Here is a 23,485-nt window from a genome sequence, read left to right as displayed (position 1 = left end):
CACTTGTATTTTTCCTTTATTTTACTAGGCAAGTCAGTTAAGAACAAATTCTTATTTTCAATGACGGCCTAGGAACAGTGGGTAGTGCCTTGTTCAGCGACAGAACGACAAATGTGTACCTTAGTAGCTCGGGGATTCGATCTTGCAACCTTTCGGATACTAGTCCAACACTCTAACCACTAAACTACGCTGACGCCCACTCGGATTAATTTATTCCCATTGGAAACGACAGGCTCTGGTCTATTTTGGGTTAGTTATAAAAAAAAGTATTTGGTTTGAAATTGGGCAGAAACTGTTTCTCCAATAGAAATCACGCATCAGGCGATGTCGGTGGCGAAGCTGGCGAGCTAAATGCATGCGTAGAAACACCGCATCGGGTTAACGGACGTCTCGCGCCAAACTGCGCCAGTGCATACCTTCAAATCAAAGGCACTCCTTAACTATAAAGTAATTTGTGACGAAAATGAACACGTCAGTTTCGCACTTTCACGAGGTTGGAATAATAACGTGTTGAACTACTTAAAACATTGTTAGAATCCAGGTTGTGCCATTAGATTTTGAGAAAAGTAACAACTAAGGAATACTTTTTGACGTATCTCATGGAAGTCTCAAACCCGGCCTGGTCTGTTTGGCAAGCGTTCCCGGAAGTATCGCGATGATGCGCCTCGGTTTAGAAACTCTGTCATACTCTGTGATAGAGAGTGACTTAAGCTAGTTGGCCGACTAGCATGTTAGTAAAGAAAGTACTAAGCTGCAAATGTTTCATAAAGATATTGGCCTATGCAGTCCTGTGACATTTAACGAAGACTAAGGGCTTATTTTTAAGTGTCGGACAGGAAACGGACGGCTGGTAACGTTACAGTACAGGTACATTAGCAATCGCGCTAACGCTGTCTAGCCAGCCAACTGTAGCTAACTAGGTACTTGCAAGGTAGCTAACGTCAACAAAAAATAACATGTTGGAGAAAGGTTACAAACTGTAGATATGTAACTAGTTATGATGCATATTATTTCTTACATTTTTGCCATGATGTAAATGTTTAGTCCTTGACCAAGGAGGCACAGCTAGCCCGTTGACGTTAGTTAAATTGAAAACGTGTTGCAGCACCGTTGGGGCTGTTCGCGAGCCAGCTAGGCCCAAAACGTACCAGACGAAATGATTGATTGTATGATCTAGTCAGTAGCCTAGCCTACATATTTGCGTGGCTTGGTCACTTAATTTAAACAGATGGATGGATATTTTATGCACAGCAACTAGGTAAGTAAAATGTAGCTAGCTAAAATCTGTGCATGACAGTTGATGGTACGTGAAGTGTACAGAGGGACGCAGGGTTGCCAGGTGAAGTTAAAATGTTGAGCCCATGACCACTCAAAACCTGCCCAAAAGGCTTGGAAAAACTAGCACACATTTTTTTGACAGCATTTTTATTTATTTTATTTTATTTATTTCACCTTTATTTAACCAGGTAGGCTAGTTGAGAACAAGTTCTCATTTGCAACTGCGACCTGGCCAAGATAAAGCATAGCGGTGTGAACAGACAACACAGAGTTACACATGGAGTAAACAATAAACAAGTCAATAACATGGTAGAAAAAAAAAAAGAGAATCTATATACAATGTGTGCAAAAGGCATGAGGTAGGCAATAAATCGAATAATTACAATTTAGCAGATTAACACTGGAGTGATAAATCATCAGATGATCATGTGCAAGAAGAGATACTGGTGTGCAAAAGAGCAGAAAAGTAAATAAATAAAAGCAGTATGGGGGGTGAGGTAGGTAAATTTGGTGGGTAGTTTACAGATGGACTATGTACAGCTGCAGCGATCGGTTAGCTGCTCGGATAGCAGATTTTTAAAGTTGTTGAGGGAGATAAAAGTCTCCAACAGCATGGGAGGAGTTGCCATATCTCTACAATAAAAAAAATTCCGTAACGTTATTGAGCCAATTAAGAAGGAATATCATAGTAACTTGTAACGACATTAGAAGTAAAATTCGGGTTTCCTCTAAATAATAATAATTGCAAGTTATGACATTGTAACCTCTTAAGGATTGGACCCTTTAAAAATGTATTTTGCCTAAAATGACATACCCAAATCTAACTGCCTGTAGCTCAGGACCTGAAGCAAGAATATGTATATTCTTGATACCATTTGAAAGGAATATAACACATTAGGAGAATAATTCATATTAGATCTAGTAAAAGATCATACAAACGAAAAAAACATGTTTGTTTTATTTCCCCCCCATCTTTGAAATGCAAGAGAAAGGTCACAATGTATTATTCCAGGTTAGGTGCAATTCTGTATTTGCCAAGTTTTAGACTGATCCAATTAACCATTGCATTTCTGTTCAAAATGTTTTATCAAGATAGCCCAAATGTGCCTAATTAGTTTATTAATACATTTTCAAGTTCATAACTGTACACTCTCCTCAAACAATAGCATGGTATTTTTTCACTGTAATAGCTACTGTAAATTGGACAGTGCAGTTAGATTAACAAGAATTTAAGATTTCTGCCCATATCAGATATGTCTCTGTCCTGGGAAATGTTCTCGTAACTTAAAATGTCATGCTAATCACATTAGCTCACGCTAGCTCAACCATCCCGAGGTGTATGGTATATGGCCAATATACCACGGCTAAAAGGGCTGTTCTTAAGCATGACACAATGCGGAGTGCCTGGATACAGCCATCAGCCATGGTATATTGGCCATATACCCCAAACCCCCGGGGTGCATTGTTGCTATTATAAAATGGTTACCACTGTGATTAGAACAGTAAAAAGTAATGTTTTGTAATACCTGTGGTATATGGTCTGATATAGCACAGCTTTCAGCCAATCAGCATTCAGGGCTCAAACAAGGTTTATAAATGTATATAAATCCCCTTTGCGCATGTGCATAGCTATAAATAAATCCCACAGGAAATCTCTGAGCAAGAAACACTTGGATGAACATTAAAAAAAACTGTTAGGCTATTTTCTGGCAATTATGTGCCAGATATTAAGACTACAAACCGTTATAAATGGCCCATTTGCAAGATTGACTTGTAATTTCAATAGGCATAGGCTACAGACTAAAATCTGGTTTATGAATGCAATTACATTTTGCCGTAGTTTGCTTAGCTTAAGGCAGGTATCCTATAGCCCCTGATAGGCCTACATCTCATTTCAGATAGTCTACAGTATCCTAGACAACATGTAGGCAAGATATAAACTGAACGATTTAGCAGCTTGCTTAGTTCAAATTAAGACAAATTTATTAATGAATAGTGAGGCGATTTCGCAATAAGAGGTGCTTGTTTATCAATAGCCTGCTTGAATAGGCTGCTGAGGATGGGGTCATAATTTCAATCATTGAATTACATTTTAATAATATGTATATGAACTGAATATGCTTGTCAACAACAGCCAGTGTTTATTTAAAAAACATTTTTTTTACCTGTAGCCCCTAATCTGACAACTGTTACGTCAATCTAATGCGTTCATAATAACACAATGCTACAACAACAAACTGTCGTAGGCTATTTATTAAATTGCTTTGCCAGGTCCAGGTAGGCTACACAGGTGACACATTGATTTGCAATGACTCCAGTGATATTGTCATTTCAACATATTTATTGTATGAAATGGTAGCCTACAATGGCATATACATTTAATAGGCTACTTGATGGCCAGCAGAGGCAAATGTATAATTCTACACATTTAGCCTAATGTCAGTTACATTGAGGACTTTTCTACATAAGAAGAACCACGTGAAGGAGTTTCATAACTTCCATTTCAAATTTCCACTCGGGTAGCCCCGGAGACCCAAGAACTGAGCATACAATAAGCACTTTGCTTGATACCTTTTTCTTTAAGCAGTCAACATTCAAATTTTGTTTTTTTATTTTACCTTTATTTATACCGTTTTTTTCTCATTGAGATAATATCTGTTTTCCAAGAGAGACCTGGTCCAGAATGCAGTTTAAACCACCTCTGAGCGAATTTATGTAATGCACTCTAGTGCGCCCAAAGCCGTTTTCCAGTGCTTTTGTAATCGGTTCTATACCGGTACCTTTCTGCGTTGTGTTCTGGTGAGTTTTAGTTGGAAGGGAAGGGAAAGCTCTGGACACAATTCTGCTGGTTGTCTCTCTTTTTTTAATGACTGCATGGAATGGATACAAATGCAAGGCAAATGTTAATGCTGCCGTCTGGACTCATACACAAGTATATTTGCCTCTCCTCACCACGCTTTGAGAAAACTGACAACAAAAAAATGCATTGTACAAAATGTACATGTTCATATTTTCAAAAGACTCAAATGTCATTTTATTAAAGTTGTACACCAATATACTAATAATTTGCTTATAAGTACTATTTATTTGAATGTACTATTATACCCCAGGCATACTAATGAGGCAACAACACCATTCCTGACATGACCAGACAGTTAACAAAATGAACGACAGCTAACTAGGCACATCAAACATGAAATACAAAAATGTCACATTTGACAACATACCTGCATGGAATGGCTACAAATCCAAGGCAAACAATGCTGCCATCTGGACCCTCATAACTCAAGTATATTTGCCTGACAAAAGATAGTAAAGAATAGCGTCAGAAAATCGTCAGGAAACTCACGCTGTCTGTACCTGAAAGAGACCCTTTTTCTAGCTGGGCTAGTTTTGCAAAGGTGCACTCAAATTATCCCCATTCACGCTATTATATATTCCTACCGACAGTAGTGCAACAAGACTACGTTTATTTAATATTTTTGTGCATTTGTGAACATTTGCATTCAAAAGACAAATAAACATACATAAACACCCCTTTCCTCATCACACTTTGAGCAAACTGAGGAGTAAAAGCATGGCTCCCGTTGATGGCATCACAATTTAGAAAATAACTACAATAAAATAGTTCTCTTGAAAGTAGTGTAACACATCTCAAAATAACCTTTAAATTAATTAGGGATTTTCTGTGAAATACAAAGTGTATGTTACACCTTTTACACTTTGTCTCCATTGTTTCTTGATGTGCATCAGTTCTAGCATAGTGTTTTATGGAAAAAGTGTTAGAAATAGGTGTCTCCCTAATGACAGTAAATGGCCTACATTCAACTGGTAAAAAGTTGTCACAACATGCACGCGTGCTGCTTTCTGTCCTGTCGCTCACATGACTCAGTCAATAACTGTAGTGTTCTATTAACTAACAAACAAACACACACACACACACACACACAAACCTCTCCCGCCATCCCCACCAATCACTCACTCAGCATCAGCCTGCCTCATTGCCTGACAGTCAGCAACAGATCACAGTGAAATATACAGTACCAGTCAAAAGTTTCGACACACTTACTCATTCCAGGGTTTTTCTTTATTTTTACTATTTTCTACATTGTAGAATAACAGTGAAGACATCAACTATGAAATAACACATGGAATCATATAGTAACAAAAAAAGTGTTAAACAAATCAAAATATTTTATATTTGAGATTCTTCAAAGTAGCCATCATTTGCCTTGATGACAGCTTTGCACACTCTTGGCATTCTCTCAACCAGCTTCATGTCACCTGCAATGCATTTCAATTAACAGTTCAATTAACAGCTGTGCCTTGTTAAAAGTTAATTTGTGGAATTTTGATCCTTCTTAATGCGTTTGAGCCAATCAGTTGTGTTGTGACAAGGTAGGGGTGGTATACAGAAGATAAGCCTATTTGGTAAAAGACCAAGTCCATATTATGACAAGAACAACTAAAATAAGCAAAGAGAAACAACAGTGCATCATTACTTTAAGACTTGAAGGTCAGTCAATCTGGAAAATTTCAAGAACTTTGGAAGTTTCTTCAAGTGCAGTCGCAAAAACCATCAAGCGCTATGATAAAACTGGCTATCATGAGGACCGCCACAGGAAAGGAAGACCCAGAGTTACCTCTGCTGCAGAGGATAAGTTCATTAGAGTTACCAGCCTCAGAAATTGCAGCCCAAATAAATGCTTCAGAGTTCAAGTAACAGACTCATCTCAACATCAACTGTTCAGAAGAGACTGCGTGAATCAGGCCTTCGTGGTTGAGTTGCTGCAAAGAAACCAATACTAAAGGACACCAATAAAAAGTAGAGACTTGCTTGGGCCAAGCAATGGACGTTAGACCAGTGGAAATATGTCCTTTGGTCTGATGAGTTCAAATATGAGATTTTTGATTCCAATTGCATTGTCTTTGTGAGACACAGAGTAGGTGAACGGATGATCTCTGTATGTGTGGTTCCCACCATGAAGCATGGAGGAGGTGTGATGAGTTGGGGGTGCTTTGCTGGTGACACTGTCTGTGATTTATTTAGAATTCAAGGCACACTTAACCAGCATGGCTACCACAGCATTCTGCAGAGATAAGCCATCCCATCTGGTTTGGTCTTAGTGGGACTATCATTTGTATTTCAACAGAACTATGACCCAACACGCCTCCAGGCTGTGTAAGGGCTATTTGACCAAGAAGGAGAGTGATGGAGTGCTGCATCAGATGACCTGGCCTCCACAATCCCCCGACCTCAACCCAATTGAGATGGTTTTGGATGAGTTGGACCACAGAGTGAAGGAATAGCAGCCAACAAGTGCTCAGCATATGTGGGAATTCCTTCAAGACTGTTGGAAAAGCATTCCAGTTGAAGCTGGTTGAGGAAAGGCCAGGAGTGTGTGAAGCTGTCATCAAGGCAAAGGGTGGCTGCTTTGAAGAATCTAAAATATATTTGGTGTAACACTTTTTTGGTTACTACATGATTCCATATGTGTTATTTCATAGTTTTGATGTCTTCACTATTATTCTACAATGTAGAAAATAGTCAAAATAAAGAAAAACCCTTGAATGAGTAGGTGTGTCCAAACCTTTGAATGGTACTGTATATTTTTTAAGAGAAATGCCATGGCGGCCGCGGTGCAACTTAGAAATAGCCCAAAAACCTGCGACCATGGCCAATACATTTTCACCCACAACTTAGGTTATAAAGTAGCCAAATATGGCGGGAAAACCGTGAACATGGCAACACTGCAGAGACGGAAGATGAAACATCCTCTGTGGTAATACCTGACCGAATAGGGCTATAACATGGCAAAGAACAGGTTTATCAGCAAAGTGCGCTGCATCATGGGACATGTCATGACACAGCAGAAATATCACTGAAATATTTTTGTTTCTACACATCACCTTCTATATTCAAACAAAATAGGCCTTTTATAGGCAAGTGGGCAGCATCATGCTCATGTCCTCTAAATGTAGTCTTCCTAGTAGGACTGCAATAATGAGATGGGTGTGTGCGCATCCGTTTCAGTGTGTTTTTGGAGTCGAGCAAGAGTCTACTCCTTTTGACTCAAAATCCTGGAGTCGTGCACCACTAGTTTTCCAAATGGAGCAAAATAATTATAGTGGGCAGAACAAGCAAGGAGGTGGGCGGAGCCAAGCACAAGCTAGTGAGATCCTATTGTTGCGTTATAGCATATTTCCGTTAGGGAACGTCTACGCTGTGAAGTGCGTGTGCAATAACTATATTCGCCCTTGCACTCATTCTAAACAAAGCAATTTTTTTCAACTTTGGCAAAGGGTAAAGTCTAAAAAACACAGTCCACTGTTTGTTACAGATTTTAGTTTTTGAAATGGAACTGGAGATCAAATGTTTAATCAATGGGATTTAGCAGAATGACTGCCAAAATCCATCTCCATCTTCTCACACTGCAGGCCACTGGGCTTCCTCTCATCACCATATTTGGTGGTGTGGAAACGCGAACTGGATGCGTCACATTTATACATCCGGTGAAATATCTGGCTCATTCTTCTATCCATTGCATTGGTGCCCCTTAAGCAGACCGGAACTGTAACAATTTGTTTAAATGGTAAATGGCCTGAGTAGGAGATATTCATTTATTCATAATTGATGGTGTAGCTAGGCTAGGCATCAGTTAGCCCAAGATGTACTCTTAACCCCCTAGTTGATTGATGCACCCGTGCATCAGTTTAACATAATTAAAATGTCCCCATCAAAATCCGTCTTTGCGGTTTTTTTGCATTGGCTCAATCCACCAGATCCGTCTATGTCGTCTATGTCGGCCTTCTGCATCTGCTGTGGAATGTGGCAGAGCTACATCACTGTTTATCAGACCAAGAGAAATCCAGAAAATCGGTCTTCTCACAAAAACATGAGTCTGTAGAGTCCAAACGGTTTGGCCTACAAACTAATATACGGCTTGGTTGTTTAGCAACAAAACCAACGCGTGCGTAACTAAGAGGCAAAACATACAGGGTTGGCTTAGATTGTTGACAACATGTTAAATGTATTTTGTCTCCAATGTTTATTAAAAACGGGAATACATTTGCACAATGAGCAGCTGTTGTCTCTCAAATACATGGTTACGGTTGTTGGTTAACTAGCTAGCGAATTTTTGCAGTCTACAAATCCACTCAAAAAATCAGCCCACAGCTGAATCTAGTTGATGATCCCTGGCTTAGACCTTTAGAGGTTAAGGAGCCTATCGTTATGGTCCAAGGACCTTATATGATACAGTATCTTCAGAGGTAGACAGTCAAATACTCTTATCTAAATGTGAATTAATTCTAAATTGCGATAAAATACTAGAATTCTAAATTGCGATATGGTTCTATATCACATCAATATAATTTCACAAATGCAAAGTATACAGTGTTTTAACCGGTTTTATCACAGTTGCAGGCAACATTGTTTTTCAGTGACAACACATTTCTGACGGCCTTCTTCCGTTACACACAGGTTAGGAGCATGCTAATTAGCACAGGAGGTCTTCCGTCTGTCTTCCGTAAACACACTCTGTAACATGGAGATGGCGATGTGGGAACACTAACCCTATAAAGGTGTATGTGTATCAATGTATTCTTTTTGTTTTTTGAAAATTATTTCTTACTGATATGAAATATAAGGTCCTTATGCTTCCATAACCGTACCGCAAGCGATGCGTGTTAATGTTCAGATCGATCGTCGGGGCTCTCAAAGTACTGAGTAAAGGGTCTGAATACTTATATAAATGTGATATTTCAGTTATTAAAAAATGTGCTTTGTCATCATGGGACATTGTGTGTAGATTGATGAGGGGTAAAAAACTATTTAATACATTTTAGAATAAGGCTGTAACGTAACCAAATGTGGAAAAAGTCAAGGAGTCTGAATACTTTCCGAATGCACTGTAAAATCACATTTTTGCCAACATTGTAAAATTGTCAACTTCTGGAGCTCATATGGCTCTGGTCAAAAGTAATGCACTGAATAGGGTGCCATTTTGGACGCAACCTTTGTCCACCAAACTCTGACTCTCCTGACTCCTCCCTCCCCCAGGTGTCCTGCTGCAATGTCAAGGCGGAGCAGGAACAGCCGGGCGTGGCGTTACGTGTGGAGTGGAATACGGCGAGATTCTGATTCCCGGGCGCTGGTACTGGCCTCAGAAAGTGAGGAGTGGGGCTACGAACGCTTACAGGTAAGGTTCAGTTTGTGACGGACGTAGTCCAGGGGTGTGAAACTCATTCCATAGAGAGAAGATTGTCTTCTGGTTTTTGTTATTTCCTTTCAGTTTGTGTCCAATTAAGACCTAGTCAACCAGGTGAGGGGAGTTCCTAACTAATGAGGGACCTAAGGCAAATTGATCAATCAAGTACAAGGGAGGAGCGAAAATCTGTAGACAATTGGCCTTCCGTGGAATGAGTTTGACACCTGTGACGTAGACGGTTCCATTGTGCCAGAAAAGCGGAGTCAAGTAAAGCTGACATATTTGAGCACTGTTATGTACTGTTTGTGGCCTCTGCAGTACAGTGACTCAGACTCTGAGCCAGACTACCGTCCCGTGGTGCCACCGGTCCCCAGTGCCGTGCCTGTTACCGGAGAGTCGTACTGCACCTGCGACTCCCAGGCCGAGCCCAGCTACAACCCACGTCTCCGGGGCTTCCACCGCATCAAAGACTGCCACTGTGGAGAGGAAGACCAGGGTGAGGACTGGAGGGGCAGGGTGGGGAACTAGGGTTGTGTTCAGAAGGGCACACCGTAGCAAAACGTTTTGAAGTGGAAAGTGAGCGTTTTTTATAGGTCAAGTTCAGGTAGTCGCTTCAGGTATTTCAGGTATTTCACACTGTTTCTGAAGGTTTTCTTCTGTTTCATGCCCATGCTGTATAAGGGAGTTCCCAAAGTGAAGCTCTCACCATTATTTGCTTATTAAAATATCTTAAGTGTCTGAAATGTTGGAAGTCAACTGTCATTTGATCCACTGACCTCTTGACATTGCAGACTTCGACTGGGTGTGGGACGATAGTAACCGCTCCACGGCCACGTTGATGACCTGCGACAACCGCAAAGTCAACTTCCACACGGAGTACAGCTGCGGCACAGCAGCCATAAGAGGCTCCAAGGAGCTGGCAGATGGACAGCACTTCTGGGAGATCAAGATGACATCACCAGTTTACGGGACAGATATGGTGAGGCTCTGCCTATCATTACTCAGGAGACAGCATTATGAGGATCAGTGGAGACAGGTGTCACTTTAAATCGGAGGCCGGGCACATTGTAATGGAATGAATGGAACAGTTTTCATTCATTCATTCAATTCCAGCCATTACTATGAGCCTGTCCTCTGATTTCTCTTTACCAGCCTCCTCTGCTGGGGGTTGGTGCTTAGGCTTGTAAGACCTTAGGAAGTTTAGTGGTTTCTCTTTCCTAAAGCTTATTTTGTGAACCTTTTGCATATTGTATGATGGTGAGCATGTTCATTACTGTTCTATTTTGATGTTATGTGGTTAAAGTGAACATGTTGAATGACGACTCTTCGATGTTGTGTAGATGGTAGGCATCGGAACCTGTGACGTGAACCTGGATAAGTACAGACATACCTTCTGCAGCCTGTTGGGGAAAGATGACGACAGCTGGGGTCTCTCCTACACTGGTAAAACCATATAATCCATCAGATAGTCCTCATCACAAACAGACCTGGGTTCATATCGTATTCGTTTTCTTTCAAATACTTTCAGTGTTTGATTGAGCCTGCCTGTAGTGGTGCCTGCTCTGCTGGACAGGGTTTTCACTTTTGGAGCTGTTAGCAGTTGATGTTATTCTTTAATAACACAAACCCCATAGCAAATCAGGGGGAGGAAAATAGGTTTATTCAAAGAGGATAAATCATAGATTTTATGCTGAGAGGTAGATGTTAGATGGTCGTTCCTTCCCTGTCCTCAGTGATTCTCTCCACAGAACAAAGGGACAGGATGTAGTTTTATAACCCAGCACTAGCCTGTTTTTGGCCAATTAGAATTCCTTGCAATAAAACTGGGCCAATGGCCAAATAACAAGTATCCTATTTCAGGTTGGACCAATGAGAACGTGCCACACATAGCAATGAGTTCAGGACTGACATTCCTAACAGATGTTGAACTGAAAACCAACTATTTCCATTGATAATTCCATATTGACCGTTAGTACTCTATTGACTTTTAGTACTCTTGACCTCTCATCCTCTGCGTTGTGTATTTATCTTCGAAATATTCTTACACTCCCCCCTAGACCATTTTTAAAAGAAATATACTTAAAATGTATTTTTAGAAAATAATAATAAAATAAAAAAATAATAATTATACAGTATAAAAAACATTAGCAGTAAGCATAAAATCATTCACATTAAACACCTTGCATTTCTATAGAACACAAAGGGCATGTTTTACTTGCTGTTACAATAAGAAATTGATTTCAAACAAAGTTATAGAAAATAAGTATTAACCGGTGTAATGATGATGTCCCTTACGATTCCTACCACATCCTGTATTAGGAGGAAACTCAAAAAAATAAAATTGTCAACAAGACCATAATATTCAATCGTCCTATTGGCAAGGTAATCATTTACCAAGTCCTTTAAAAGTGATCCGCTCTTCCACACTGGTATCAGTCCCACATAGATAACTATTAGAAATGATGTTCTGAAAGTCTGGTAGTGAGGAATTCTTCTTCCTTTCTAATTCTTCTTCCGTTCCACTGGTTGATAAGGACTTCTCTAGTGAACACTTCACCAGTGATCTTGTATCATTTCAAGTACAGTCCTTGGGTCAAGGGATATTGCTTCAGACTGTAGATTCTAGTAACCTGTAACGAAGGAAACAAAAAAGTGAAAGTAACATGTCCTGGTTTAAAGAGAAATTGATATTTCACATAGATTTCCCTAAGTAAGCATGTCCCGATTTTCAGGAAGAAGTTGGACATTTCACCAAGATATCCCTAATATGATGACTGCTGTGTACAACATAGAAGCATATCAGGTTCTGATCATCTTAATATGCTTCTTCACCCGAGATTGATTAGCAATCGGGGGTCAGTTCTTTATTCTCCAGGCTCCGCTTTGTCATCAACATGGACAACCTTGCAATGAGTGACATAATATCCATTGTGATTTTCAATGGACTTTTACTACTGACCTAGTTATGAGCAGAACTTAATAAGGACCTTCCCATTTTGGCCCTAATGTCTCTGTTAAATATTTTTTTACCATCACCCACTGTCCTGGTACTACGTCATGTCCCCCCTCGGGACTTATTCCCCACGCCTCTTATACTTGTCTGTCTGCTTCTGCTACTGCATTAGAGAGTTGTATGCAATGGTTAAACATTGTGTCACTCAAAGTGAACATCTGATTTTCTTAAATCTAACGTGCCTGTCACTATCACATTGTCCATTGTAGTGTTAGGTTCTAATTCTCAGGATAAAAAACTCAACGGACACTATGAAAACTTAACCAAGTTTAATTCTTCCCAGAGGATCAATACAGTTGCATTAGACAATGACATTTCACACAAGCACTGATATTTAACCCTTCCTCCTGAGTCTCCTCCTACACATCTGAACAGCCAATCCATCTCTGTTGCTAGACAGAACCTTAGTGATATCTGTTCTTCCTCACTTCATCTGACCTGACCTCTACCCCAAAGTGCTCACTCCTCTCCAACTCACGGCTGTCATGGTGCCTGGTACCAGACTGTGTCCTCTCAGAGGATCCCTCCCATAGGATCCCTGATGGCTAACAATAACATATCCTGATATAATGTAAATGTTATACATTACCCTCTCTCCCTCAGTGACATGAATAAGTATATTTCATATTCTCAGAACCCAACAGTAGTACCTGCCCAGCCTGCCTTCCTCTCACACCCCCCTCCACAATGCTTGAACCGTCTGTGTATAAGATAAACTCAGGGTTTTCCAACGGATGACTCTTAATAAACCCATCAAAGAGTTGATCCAAAACCAACTCACAACAGTCGTATTCAAGTAATGTGGTTTATGGAGGAAGCATCAGAGTAGCTGGATTACATGGTGTGCCACATTGTATGATGATGTTAGGAGCCTCCACTACTTTAGTAGTGGCCATAGCTTTCTTTGCTAATGGGATATTGTTTTGTGTAAGGTGGGGCAACACCTGTCAAGCACACTGGTTCCATATGCAAAGTTCCACACTCTTTTCTTCGTAGTCCAAATAGGATGGTTCTGAAGTGTAGATCCCTGCAGTTGTCTAATTTGCCGCGTCACCTTCCCTTCAGAAATGTTCAATGTAGAGTCAAGTTGCATAATAACATCAAGGCCTAAAATAGGTTGTTCAAATGAGCCTATCCACACCCCTGCATCCATTTTCATTGGACCAATAGAAATTGATAATGGTTTGGTCTGTTTGGTATATGTCTCTGTCTCCCCCCACCCACTCCTGTTGCCCATGTACTGAGGACTATAGGTCAACCGATTTTATGATTTTTCAACGCCGATACTGATTATAGGAGGACCAAAAAAAGCTGTTACCGATTAATCGGACAATTTTATATATCACACAAATACATATACATACAGTTGAAGTCGGAAGTTTACATACACTTAGGTTGGAGTCATTAAAACTAGTTTTTCAACCACTCCACACATTTCTTGTTAACAAACTATAGTTTTGGCAAGTCGGTTAGGACATCTACTTTGTGCATGACACAAGTCATTTTTCCAACAATTGTTTAAAGAAAGATTATTTCACTGTATCACAATTCCAGTGGGTCAGAAGTTTACATACACGGATTTGACTGCCTTTAACCAGCTGGATAATTCCAGAAAATTATGTTATGGCTTTAGAAGCTTCTGATAGGCTAATTGACATCATTTGAGTCAATTGGAGGTGTACCTGTAGATGTATTTCAAGGACATCATGGGCAAATCAAAAGAAATCAGCCAAGACTTCAGAAAAAATATTGTGGACCTCCACAAGTCTGGTTCATCCTTGGGAGCAATTTCCAAACACCTGAAGGTACCACGTTCATCTGTACAAACAATAGTACGCAAGTATAAACACCATGGGACCACGCAGCCGTCATACCGCTCAGGAAGGAGACACGTTCTGTCTCCTAGAGATGAACGTACTTTGGTCAAAAAGTGCAAATCAATCCCAGAACAACAGCAAAGGACCTTGTAAAGATGCTGTTGTTTACCACGTCGTTCTAGTCACATTATGCATATTACGAAACAACTGTCCCGATCCCGTAGAGGTTGAAGGGATAATTCGGGATTTTGGCAATGAAGACCTTTTATCTACTTACCCAGAGTCTGATTAACTCGTGGATATCATTTTTATGTCTCTTCGTCTAGTATGGTTTTGACTAGAAAGAATAAAGCTTTTGTCAGATTTGACTTTTCGTAGCAGTTTAGGAGAATTGGGTTAAGGTTATGAAAAGGGTTAGGGTTAGCTAAAATGCAAAATAATAACTTTTGATGTCAATTTGACAAAAGCTGTTTAGCCATGACCATGCAGTATGAAGGTAGGTAGTTTCGTGAGCCAATGCTGACAGGAAGTCTACAGGTACAGCAGCTGTTCCCATAGACTACAAGTCATTGTGCTAACACTAGTTGGCATTTGATGAGCTAACTGGAGTGGAAAAGTCCCGAATGGAGCAAAGATATCAATGTACCATTTCCAAATAATAATGTTGGGGGAAAATATATATTTTGAGGTGGTTGAGAATTGACTGTTTCTCCATGTAACCCACATATACATTAGCATAATTAGGAGCCATAGGGTATCCCTTAACAGTACCCTTCATCTGGATAAAGAAATTGTTTTGAAACATGAAATAATTGTGTGTGTGTGAGCCAGTTTTGTTTTCCCCTTATAATAATAATGCTAATATGGTCATCTTCTAGGTCTGTTACATCATAAAGGAGACAAGGTGACCTTCTCCTCACGTTTCGGCCAGGGCTCAATCATCGGAGTGCACCTGGACACATGGCATGGAACACTCACCTTCTTTAAGAACCGCAAGTGCATAGGTAATTACAGGGGTCACAGGTCAAGGGGACCAGGTGGGGTGAGTAGTGATCTACATATAGTAATTTAACTACGTTTTGCATTAGCTTGGTAGTAGTTGAACTAAATTCAAATCTTGGTAGCATTTTCAGTAGTTAATAACTTTTTTGCCATGTAGCGTTGTAGTTAACTACTGGAACTACACACTACTTTTTTGGGCAAAAGGATAAGAAAATATGGGTGAAGTAGGCAAGAATTTCCTTTCTTTTACGGCATCATACAGTGGGGAGAACAAGTATTTGATACACTGCCGATTTTGCTGGTTTTCCTACTTACAAAGCATGTAGAGGTCTGTAATTTTTATCATAGGTACACTTCAACTGTGAGAGACGGAATCTAAAACAAAAATCCAGAAAATCACATTGTATGATTTTTAAATAATTAATTTGCATTTTATTGCATGACATAAGTATTTGATCACCTACCAACCAGTAAGAATTCCGGCTCTCACAGACCTGTTAGTTTTTCTTTAAGAAGCCCTCCTGTTCTCCACTCATTACCTGTATTAACTGCACCTGTTTGAACTCGTTACCTGTATAAAAGACACCTGTCCACACACAATCAAACAGATTCCAACCTCTCCACAATGGCCAAGACCAGAGAGCTGTGTAAGGACATCAGGGATAAAATTGTAGACCTGCACAAGGCTGGGATGGGCTACGGGACAATAGGCAAGCAGCTTGGTGAGAAGGAAACAACTGTTGGCGCAATTATTAGAAAATGGAAGAAGTTCAAGATGACGGTCAATCACCCTCGGTCTGGGGCTCCATGCAAGATTTCACCTCGTGGGGCATCAATGATCATGAGGAAGGTGAGGGATCAGCCCAGAACTACACGGCAGGACCTGGTCAATGACCTGAAGAGAGCTGGGACCACAGTCTCAAAGAAAACCATTAGTAACACACTACGCCGTCATGGATTAAAATCCTGCAGCGCACGCAAGGTCCCCCTGCTTAAGCCAGTGCATGTCCAGGCCTGTCTGAAGTTTGCCAATGACCATCTGGATGATCCAGAGGAGGAATGGGAGAAGGTCATGTGGTCTGATGAGACAAAAATAGAGCTTTTTGGTCTAACTCCACTCGCCGTGTTTGGAGGAAGAAGAAGTATGAGTACAACCCCAAGAACACCATCCCAACCGTGAAGCATGGAGGTGGAAACATCATTCTTTGGGGATGCTTTTCTGCAAAGGGGACAGGACGACTGCACCGTATTGAGGGGAGGATGGATGGGGCCATGTATCGCGAGATCTTGGCCAACAACCTCCTTCCCTCAGTAAGAGCATTGAAGATGGGTCGTGGCTGGGTCTTCCAGCATGACAACGACACAAAGCACACAGCCATGGCAACTAAGGAGTGGCTCCGTAAGAAGCATCTCAAGGTCCTGGAGTGGCCTAGCCAGTCTCCAGACCTGAACCCAATAGAAAATCTTTGGAGGGAGCTGAAAGTCCGTATTGCCCAGCGACAGCCCCGAAACCTGAAGGATCTGGAGAAGATCTGTAGGGAGGAGTGGGCCAAAATCCCTGCTGCAGTGTGTGCAAACCTAGTCAAGAACTACAGGAAACGTATGATCTCTGTAATTGCAAACAAAGGTTTCTGTACCAAATATTAAGTTCTGCTTTTCTGATGTATCAAATACTTATGTCATGCAATAAAATGCAAATTAATTACTTAAAAATCATACAATGTGATTTTATGGATTTTTGTTTTAGATTCCGTCTCTCATAGTTGAAGTGTACCTATGATAAAAATTACAGACCTCTACATGCTTTGTAAGTAGGAAAACCTGCAAAATCGGCAGTGTATCAAATACTTGTTCTCCCCACTGTACGTGCCTAATTCTCACTTGAAACAGTTTTTGTTATTAATAGGCTAAATTACACATTCTGTTTACATTTGACTGTTCTTGCGATTTGTAGTCTGACATTTCAGATTTAGATATAATTTATCACAAATTAGTTTGAACTACTTTTTCAAATAAACTTTAGTTAAGTAAACAATATTTTTTCTTAAAGAAAAATTACACCCCAAAATATGTATTTAGGTATTTGTTTGATTAGTCCATTGTTGATATAGTCCCGAAATGTTTTGCGTGCCAGCAATCAAGTTACAGAAATACTGCCGGTAAGATTGTTTTTGGGTGTTTTCCTTTAAGGGTAGCTTAACTTCCTGCAGTGTGAAGTAATTGATAACTTGGTCAACTATATTTTCAGGGTAGCTTCCCCAACACTGCTGTCACGTTCTGACCATAGTTATTTTGTGTTTTCTTTGTTTTAGTGTTGGTCAGGACGTGAGCTGGGTGGGCATTCTATGTTGTGTGTCTAGTTTGTCCGTTTCTATGTATGGCCTGATATGGTTCTCAATCAGAGGCAGGTGTTAGTCATTGTCTCTGATTGGGAACCATATTTAGGTAGCTTGTTTTGTGTTGGGGTTTGTGGGTGGTTGTCTTCTGTCTTTGTGTTCTCTGCACCAGATAGGACTGTTTCGGTTTTGCCACATTTGTTATTTTGTATCTTGTAGTGTTCACGTTCAGTCTTTATTAAACATGTTGAACACGAACTACGCTGCGTCTTGGTCCGATCCCTGCTACACCTCCTCTTCAGACGAAGAGGAGGAAGGCTGCCGTTACAACTGCATGTTAGATGGGTGGTTGGGCAGTATGTAACTAGATGGGCATTAGGGGCCAGTTTCTCAGACACTGATTAAGCTAAGTCCTGGGCTACAATGCATGCTTTATGTAAAATCGCCATTCAAAGTGATTTCTAGTCCAGAACTAGGCTTGATCTGGGATGGGAAAACCGGCCCTATAAATCACTTCAAGACCTAATTAACATGGAACCTACCTAGGATTTCTCATATTCTCCCTCTGCATGTACCCAGCTAGTTACCCCTGTGCTGCGCCTAGCCTTTTGCTTGTGTCGGGCTTGTTGGGTAATGTGACAGCAAATGGATACATTTCCATTCTAAACTGGACAATAAAATGTATATTCTATTCTGCAGGCGTGGCGGCTACGGAGCTACAGAACAAGCATTTCTACCCCATGGCGTGTTCCACAGCAGCCAAGAGCAGCATGAAGGTGATCCGCTCCTGCTTCACGCCCACTTCCCTGCAGTACCTGTGCTGTGCTCGCCTCCGCAAGCTCCTCCCTGAGTGCCCAGACACCCTGAGCATACTGCCGCTGCCCCCTGGCCTGCGCCACCTGCTGCACAATAAGCTGGGCTGGGTCCTACGCCTCAACAACGGCCTCCTGGGGGCTCCAGGGGGGGAAGGCTTGGGGTCTGACTTGCCCCCTACGCCCCCCTTGGCTGGGGCCTTGTCCTCTGAAAGCGATGACTCTGAGGGGTGTTCGTCGGACCCTGAGGCATGTCAGAGGAAGAGATGTCGTTGGACGTGACGGGAATCGGATGTGACCCCCAATGTAAACACATGGGGTGTGCCCTAAATTACACCCTATTCCCTATATATAGTGCACTACTGGTCAAAGACCCATAGGACTCTGGTCAATAGGGTGCCATTTGGATGCAGCCATGAACTGGACTGGTTCCCTGCCCCCTCCCTGAGACATACTCAAGTTATAACCCCTTACACACACACACACACACAAACATATACACATGCACACACATTACCGTTAATGGTGATCCCAGGACCTAGGGACAGTGTTGTGGGAACATTTAATCAAGATCAAACGAATGTGGCACTAAGACCTATGGCCAAACTTCAGTGTACATTAACAGTATATGCAACAACAATGATGACATGAAATCAATGAGAAGAGACCAAGTGCAGCAATATGTGGATTGTCACCATGCTTTCTCCTTGTACATGCAATGCTGGTTGGATTGCTATAAGACTGGCCCATAAGGCCCTATTTTAAGTTTCTGTTTTAGCTGACCGAAGAACGAAGTTGAGTCCAGAGAGCAGTCACAATTTGTTGCGCTTTCACATCTCCATGACAACATTTATTTGTTACTTTTTTCCTCCCTCTTTGTTGTGCCTTTGTCTGGTCCTGGCACGAAAATCCAAACAATCCATGTTACATTATTAATGCAAGGTGTAAATAATACGAGACTCGCACTCAAAATTTTACATTTTCTAAATAGGAGAAAAGGCCTGCTTTGGCAGTAGTCCTGGTCAGATTTATTGCATGTAAAACATGACCTTCAACAACTATCCTAGCTGGAAGACCGTCCCTAGATCAATGTTGATGGAGTCTGTCTGACCAATGGTTAAAGTGATGCAATTTGGCAAGAGCTTGCGTTTGTATGTCATTAGCTGTTCTCTAATGAAATCATAACTTCATTAGGCTGGCATTAACACTGGAATTGAATCAAAGTTTTGGAAAATCTATGGGAAAATGTCTGTTCTTGCTCTGCAAGAATACACAGATCAAGTAATCCGTTTGACAGTTTTAAATACTCAGTGAAACAAAGTTATTTTGTTAATCAGCACATTTGTTTCGGAGCAGGAACAATCTTTATTATTTTGTTTAGATCAGCTTGACAATATATTCCCCTGAATTATTTTTGTCATATCGACACCAGACATGGCATCAACATGTATTTTTTATTTATTTTTTAACTAGATGTTTAGGGGGGGGGTTCTGATTTATTTTTCACTCAATACTGCCGTCGTGTTGGAGCAGTGATGACTGTTACACATACACACACCATCTATGTTGAACTGTGAGTTGTCACGCACCATTCTTATACTGACCTCCCTGTTATGCTCTCCTTCTGCTTGATGGTTGACTCGTTTTGTCTGTTAGTTAGACATTTGATTTTGTTGTCACGTGCATTTGGTTGGAACTCCTGTGCGTCCAATGGTTGGGTTGCAGACAGTGTACTGAATAAAGAAGGCAAAGGGGGTAGAAAAGGGGTGTCCACATATTATAATATATAAATATGTCTGTGTGTTTTATTATTTTTCAGTGTACAATGTTGTTTATTTTATGCATCAAAGCACTTGTGTATATACAGTGCATTTGGAAAGTATTCAGACCCCTTGACTTTTCCCACATTTTATTTCCTAGAGCTGGCCAGACTAGTCTTGGTGGTTCCAAACTTCTTATTTTTAAGAATGATGGCGGCCACTGTGTTCTTCAATGCTGCAGACATTTTTTGGTACCCTTCCCCAGATCTGTGCTTCGACACAATCCTGTCTCGGGAACTCTACGGAAATTCCTTTGACCTCATGGCTTGGTTTTTGATATGCATTGTCAACTGTGGGACCTTTATATAGACAGGTGTGTGACTTCCAAATCATGTCCAATCAATTGAATTTACACATTTTCGGGGCTCCCGAGTGGCACTGCGGTCTAAGGCACTGTATCTCAGTGATAGTGGCGTCACTACAGACACCCTGGTTCGAATCCAGGCTGTATCACAACCGGCTGTGATTGGGAGTCCCATAGGACGGCGCACAATTTGCCAGCGTTGTCTGGGTTTGGCCGGTGTAGGCCGTCATTGTAAATAAGAATTTGTTCTTAACTGACTTGCCTAGTTAAATAAAAGTTAAATAAAATAAAAACATAAGACAGGTGGACTCCAATCAAGTTGTAGAAACATCTCAAAGATGATCAATGGAAACAGGATGCACCTGAGCTCAATTTTTAAGTCTCATAGCAAAGGGTCTGAATACTTATGTAAATAAGGCATTTGTTTTTTATTTTAAATACATTTGCAAAAATGTCTAACTTTTTTTCGCTTTGTCATTATGGGGTATTGTGTTTTTTAAATCCATTTTAGAATAAGGCTGTAATGTTGCAAAATGTGGGGGGAAAAGTGAAGGAGTCTAAATACTTTCTGAATTCACTGTATAAACGGGATATACAGTGGGGAGAACAAGTATTTGATACACTGCCGATTTTGCAGGTTTTCCTACTTACAAAGCATGTAGAGGTCTGTAATTTTTATCATAGGTACACTTCAACTGTGAGAGACGGAATCTAAAACAAAAATCCAGAAAATCACATTGTATGATTTTTAAATAATTAATTTGCATTTTATTGCATGACATAAGTATTTGATCACCTACCAACCAGTAAGAATTCCGGCTCTCACAGACCTGTTAGTTTTTCTTTAAGAAGCCCTCCTGTTCTCCACTCATTACCTGTATTAACTGCACCTGTTTGAACTCGTTACCTGTATAAAAGACACCTGTCCACACACTCAATCAAACAGATTCCAACCTCTCCACAATGGCCAAGACCAGAGAGCTGTGTAAGGACATCAGGGATAAAATTGTAGACCTGCACAAGGCTGGGATGGGCTACAGGACAATAGGCAAGCAGCTTGGTGAGAAGGAAACAACTGTTGGCACAATTATTAGAAAATGGAAGAAGTTCAAGATGACGGTCAATCACCCTCGGTCTGGGGCTCCAAGCAAGATTTCACCTCGTGGGGCATCAATGATCATGAGGAAGGTGAGGGATCAGCCCAGAACTACACGGCAGGACCTGGTCAATGACCTGAAGAGAGCTGGGACCACAGTCTCAAAGAAAACCATTAGTAACACACTACGCCGTCATGGATTAAAATCCTGCAGCGCACGCAAGGTCCCCCTGCTTAAGCCAGTGCATGTCCAGGCCTGTCTGAAGTTTGCCAATGACCATCTGGATGATCCAGAGGAGGAATGGGAGAAGGTCATGTGGTCTGATGAGACAAAAATAGAGCTTTTTGGTCTAACTCCACTCGCCATGTTTGGAGGAAGAAGAAGTATGAGTACAACCCCAAGAACACCATCCCAACCGTGAAGCATGGAGGTGGAAACATCATTCTTTGGGGATGCTTTTCTGCAAAGGGGACAGGACGACTGCACCGTATTGAGGGGAGGATGGATGGGGCCATGTATCGCGAGATCTTGGCCAACAACCTCCTTCCCTCAGTAAGAGCATTGAAGATGGGTCGTGGCTGGGTCTTCCAGCATGACAACGACACGAAGCACACAGCCATGGCAACTAAGGAGTGGCTCCGTAAGAAGCATCTCAAGGTCCTGGAGTGGCCTAGCCAGTCTCCAGACCTGAACCCAATAGAAAATCTTTGGAGGGAGCTGAAAGTCCGTATTGCCCAGCGACAGCCCCGAAACCTGAAGGATCTGGAGAAGATCTGTAGGGAGGAGTGGGCCAAAATCCCTGCTGCAGTGTGTGCAAACCTAGTCAAGAACTACAGGAAACGTATGATCTCTGTAATTGCAAACAAAGGTTTCTGTACCAAATATTAAGTTCTGCTTTTCTGATGTATCAAATACTTATGTCATGCAATAAAATGCAAATTAATTATTTAAAAATCATACAATGTGATTTTCTGGATTTTTGTTTTAGATTCCGTCTCTCATAGTTGAAGTGTACCTATGATAAAAATGACAGACCTCTACATGCTTTGTAAGTAGGAAAACCTGCAAAATCGGCAGTGTATCAAATACTTGTTCTCCCCACTGTATAAATGGATCTTCTATGTAATGTTCATACTGTATGTATAGGCCTTTATTCTTCTCTTTCTCTCTAATAATGTCTTTCTCTACAATAATCTATATCTAAAGCATGGCCTTTAACTGAAACTAAGATGAATATGTGAAATATGCACAGAACTCTTTTTCTTATTCTAAAAAATAGTCAGAGGCTCATGGTGCTTTTTGCTTTGCTTTTTCCCCCTGGTTCAAGCAAATGTTTAATCTTTAATAATCTTTAACCTTTACATTCAGTATTCTCTTCTCTGTTAAGATTTATATTGTTATAGCAACCTGTTTGCACACCAATGTTCCTCCAGGAAATAAGGATTAAGTAAGTAATGTTTGTGCATGTCTGTTGGTCTAAAGAACCTACAATGGCACAAAATGCATCAACATCAAATAAAATACAAATGAAAACCTTCCTTTGCAAATCAAACTAATGCCACTTTCAGTGTACAGACAGCGGTATCAGCTGAGGCAGCTCTGGCAAAAAAAAACAAAAAAACATATTGACGACAACATTCTACTGGTATTCACCTTCGTAGTCTGAGCAGAGGTCGCTTCCCAACCTAGCAGGTGACATCACAACAGAGATGGCCACGCAGACCGTTCCATTGCCCAGATTGGCGCACATTCAGCAAGTGAATATTCTTCAAATCCGTCGTGGTTTCTGTATTGTA

The 23,485-nt window shown here is 40.9% G+C and overlaps 1 protein-coding gene across 2 annotated transcripts; it reads left to right on the top strand.

Moving 5' to 3' along the window:
- Positions 1-14: 14 nt before the first annotated feature.
- LOC139578813 (SPRY domain-containing SOCS box protein 3-like) lies at positions 15-23,227 on the top strand. Of its 2 annotated transcripts, none has more exons than XM_071406864.1 (7): positions 15-249; positions 9,341-9,479; positions 9,807-9,984; positions 10,280-10,467; positions 10,829-10,931; positions 15,197-15,322; positions 18,356-23,227. In XM_071406864.1, exons 2-7 carry the CDS (start codon positions 9,354-9,356, stop codon positions 18,748-18,750), a joined length of 1,116 nt encoding a protein of 371 aa, XP_071262965.1. In that variant the 5' UTR covers positions 15-249; positions 9,341-9,353; the 3' UTR covers positions 18,751-23,227. The 2 variants fall into 2 exon arrangements, with proteins under 2 accessions (XP_071262965.1, XP_071262964.1); XM_071406863.1 differs by lacking the exon at positions 15-249 and adding an exon at positions 371-867.
- Positions 23,228-23,485: the final 258 nt, after the last annotated feature.

This window comes from Salvelinus alpinus, chromosome 6 (genome assembly GCF_045679555.1).
Source record: "Salvelinus alpinus chromosome 6, SLU_Salpinus.1, whole genome shotgun sequence".
Lineage (NCBI taxonomy): Eukaryota > Metazoa > Chordata > Actinopteri > Salmoniformes > Salmonidae > Salvelinus > Salvelinus alpinus.
The sequence above is the reverse complement of the archived record's forward strand: the minus strand, read 5'-3'. Positions and strand labels throughout refer to the sequence as shown.

What these genes read in the sequence shown, in the direction of transcription:
- LOC139578813 (XM_071406864.1), top strand. Translation starts at nt 9,354, where the DNA reads ATGTCAAGGCGGAGCAGGAACAGCCGGGCGTGGCGTTACGTGTGGAGT. An exon ending in GGGGCTACGAACGCTTACAG is followed by an intron (nt 9,480 to 9,806) that starts GTAAGGTTCAGT and finishes TGGCCTCTGCAG; the next exon opens with TACAGTGACTCAGACTCTGA. An exon ending in CAGTTTACGGGACAGATATG is followed by an intron (nt 10,468 to 10,828) that starts GTGAGGCTCTGC and finishes GATGTTGTGTAG; the next exon opens with ATGGTAGGCATCGGAACCTG.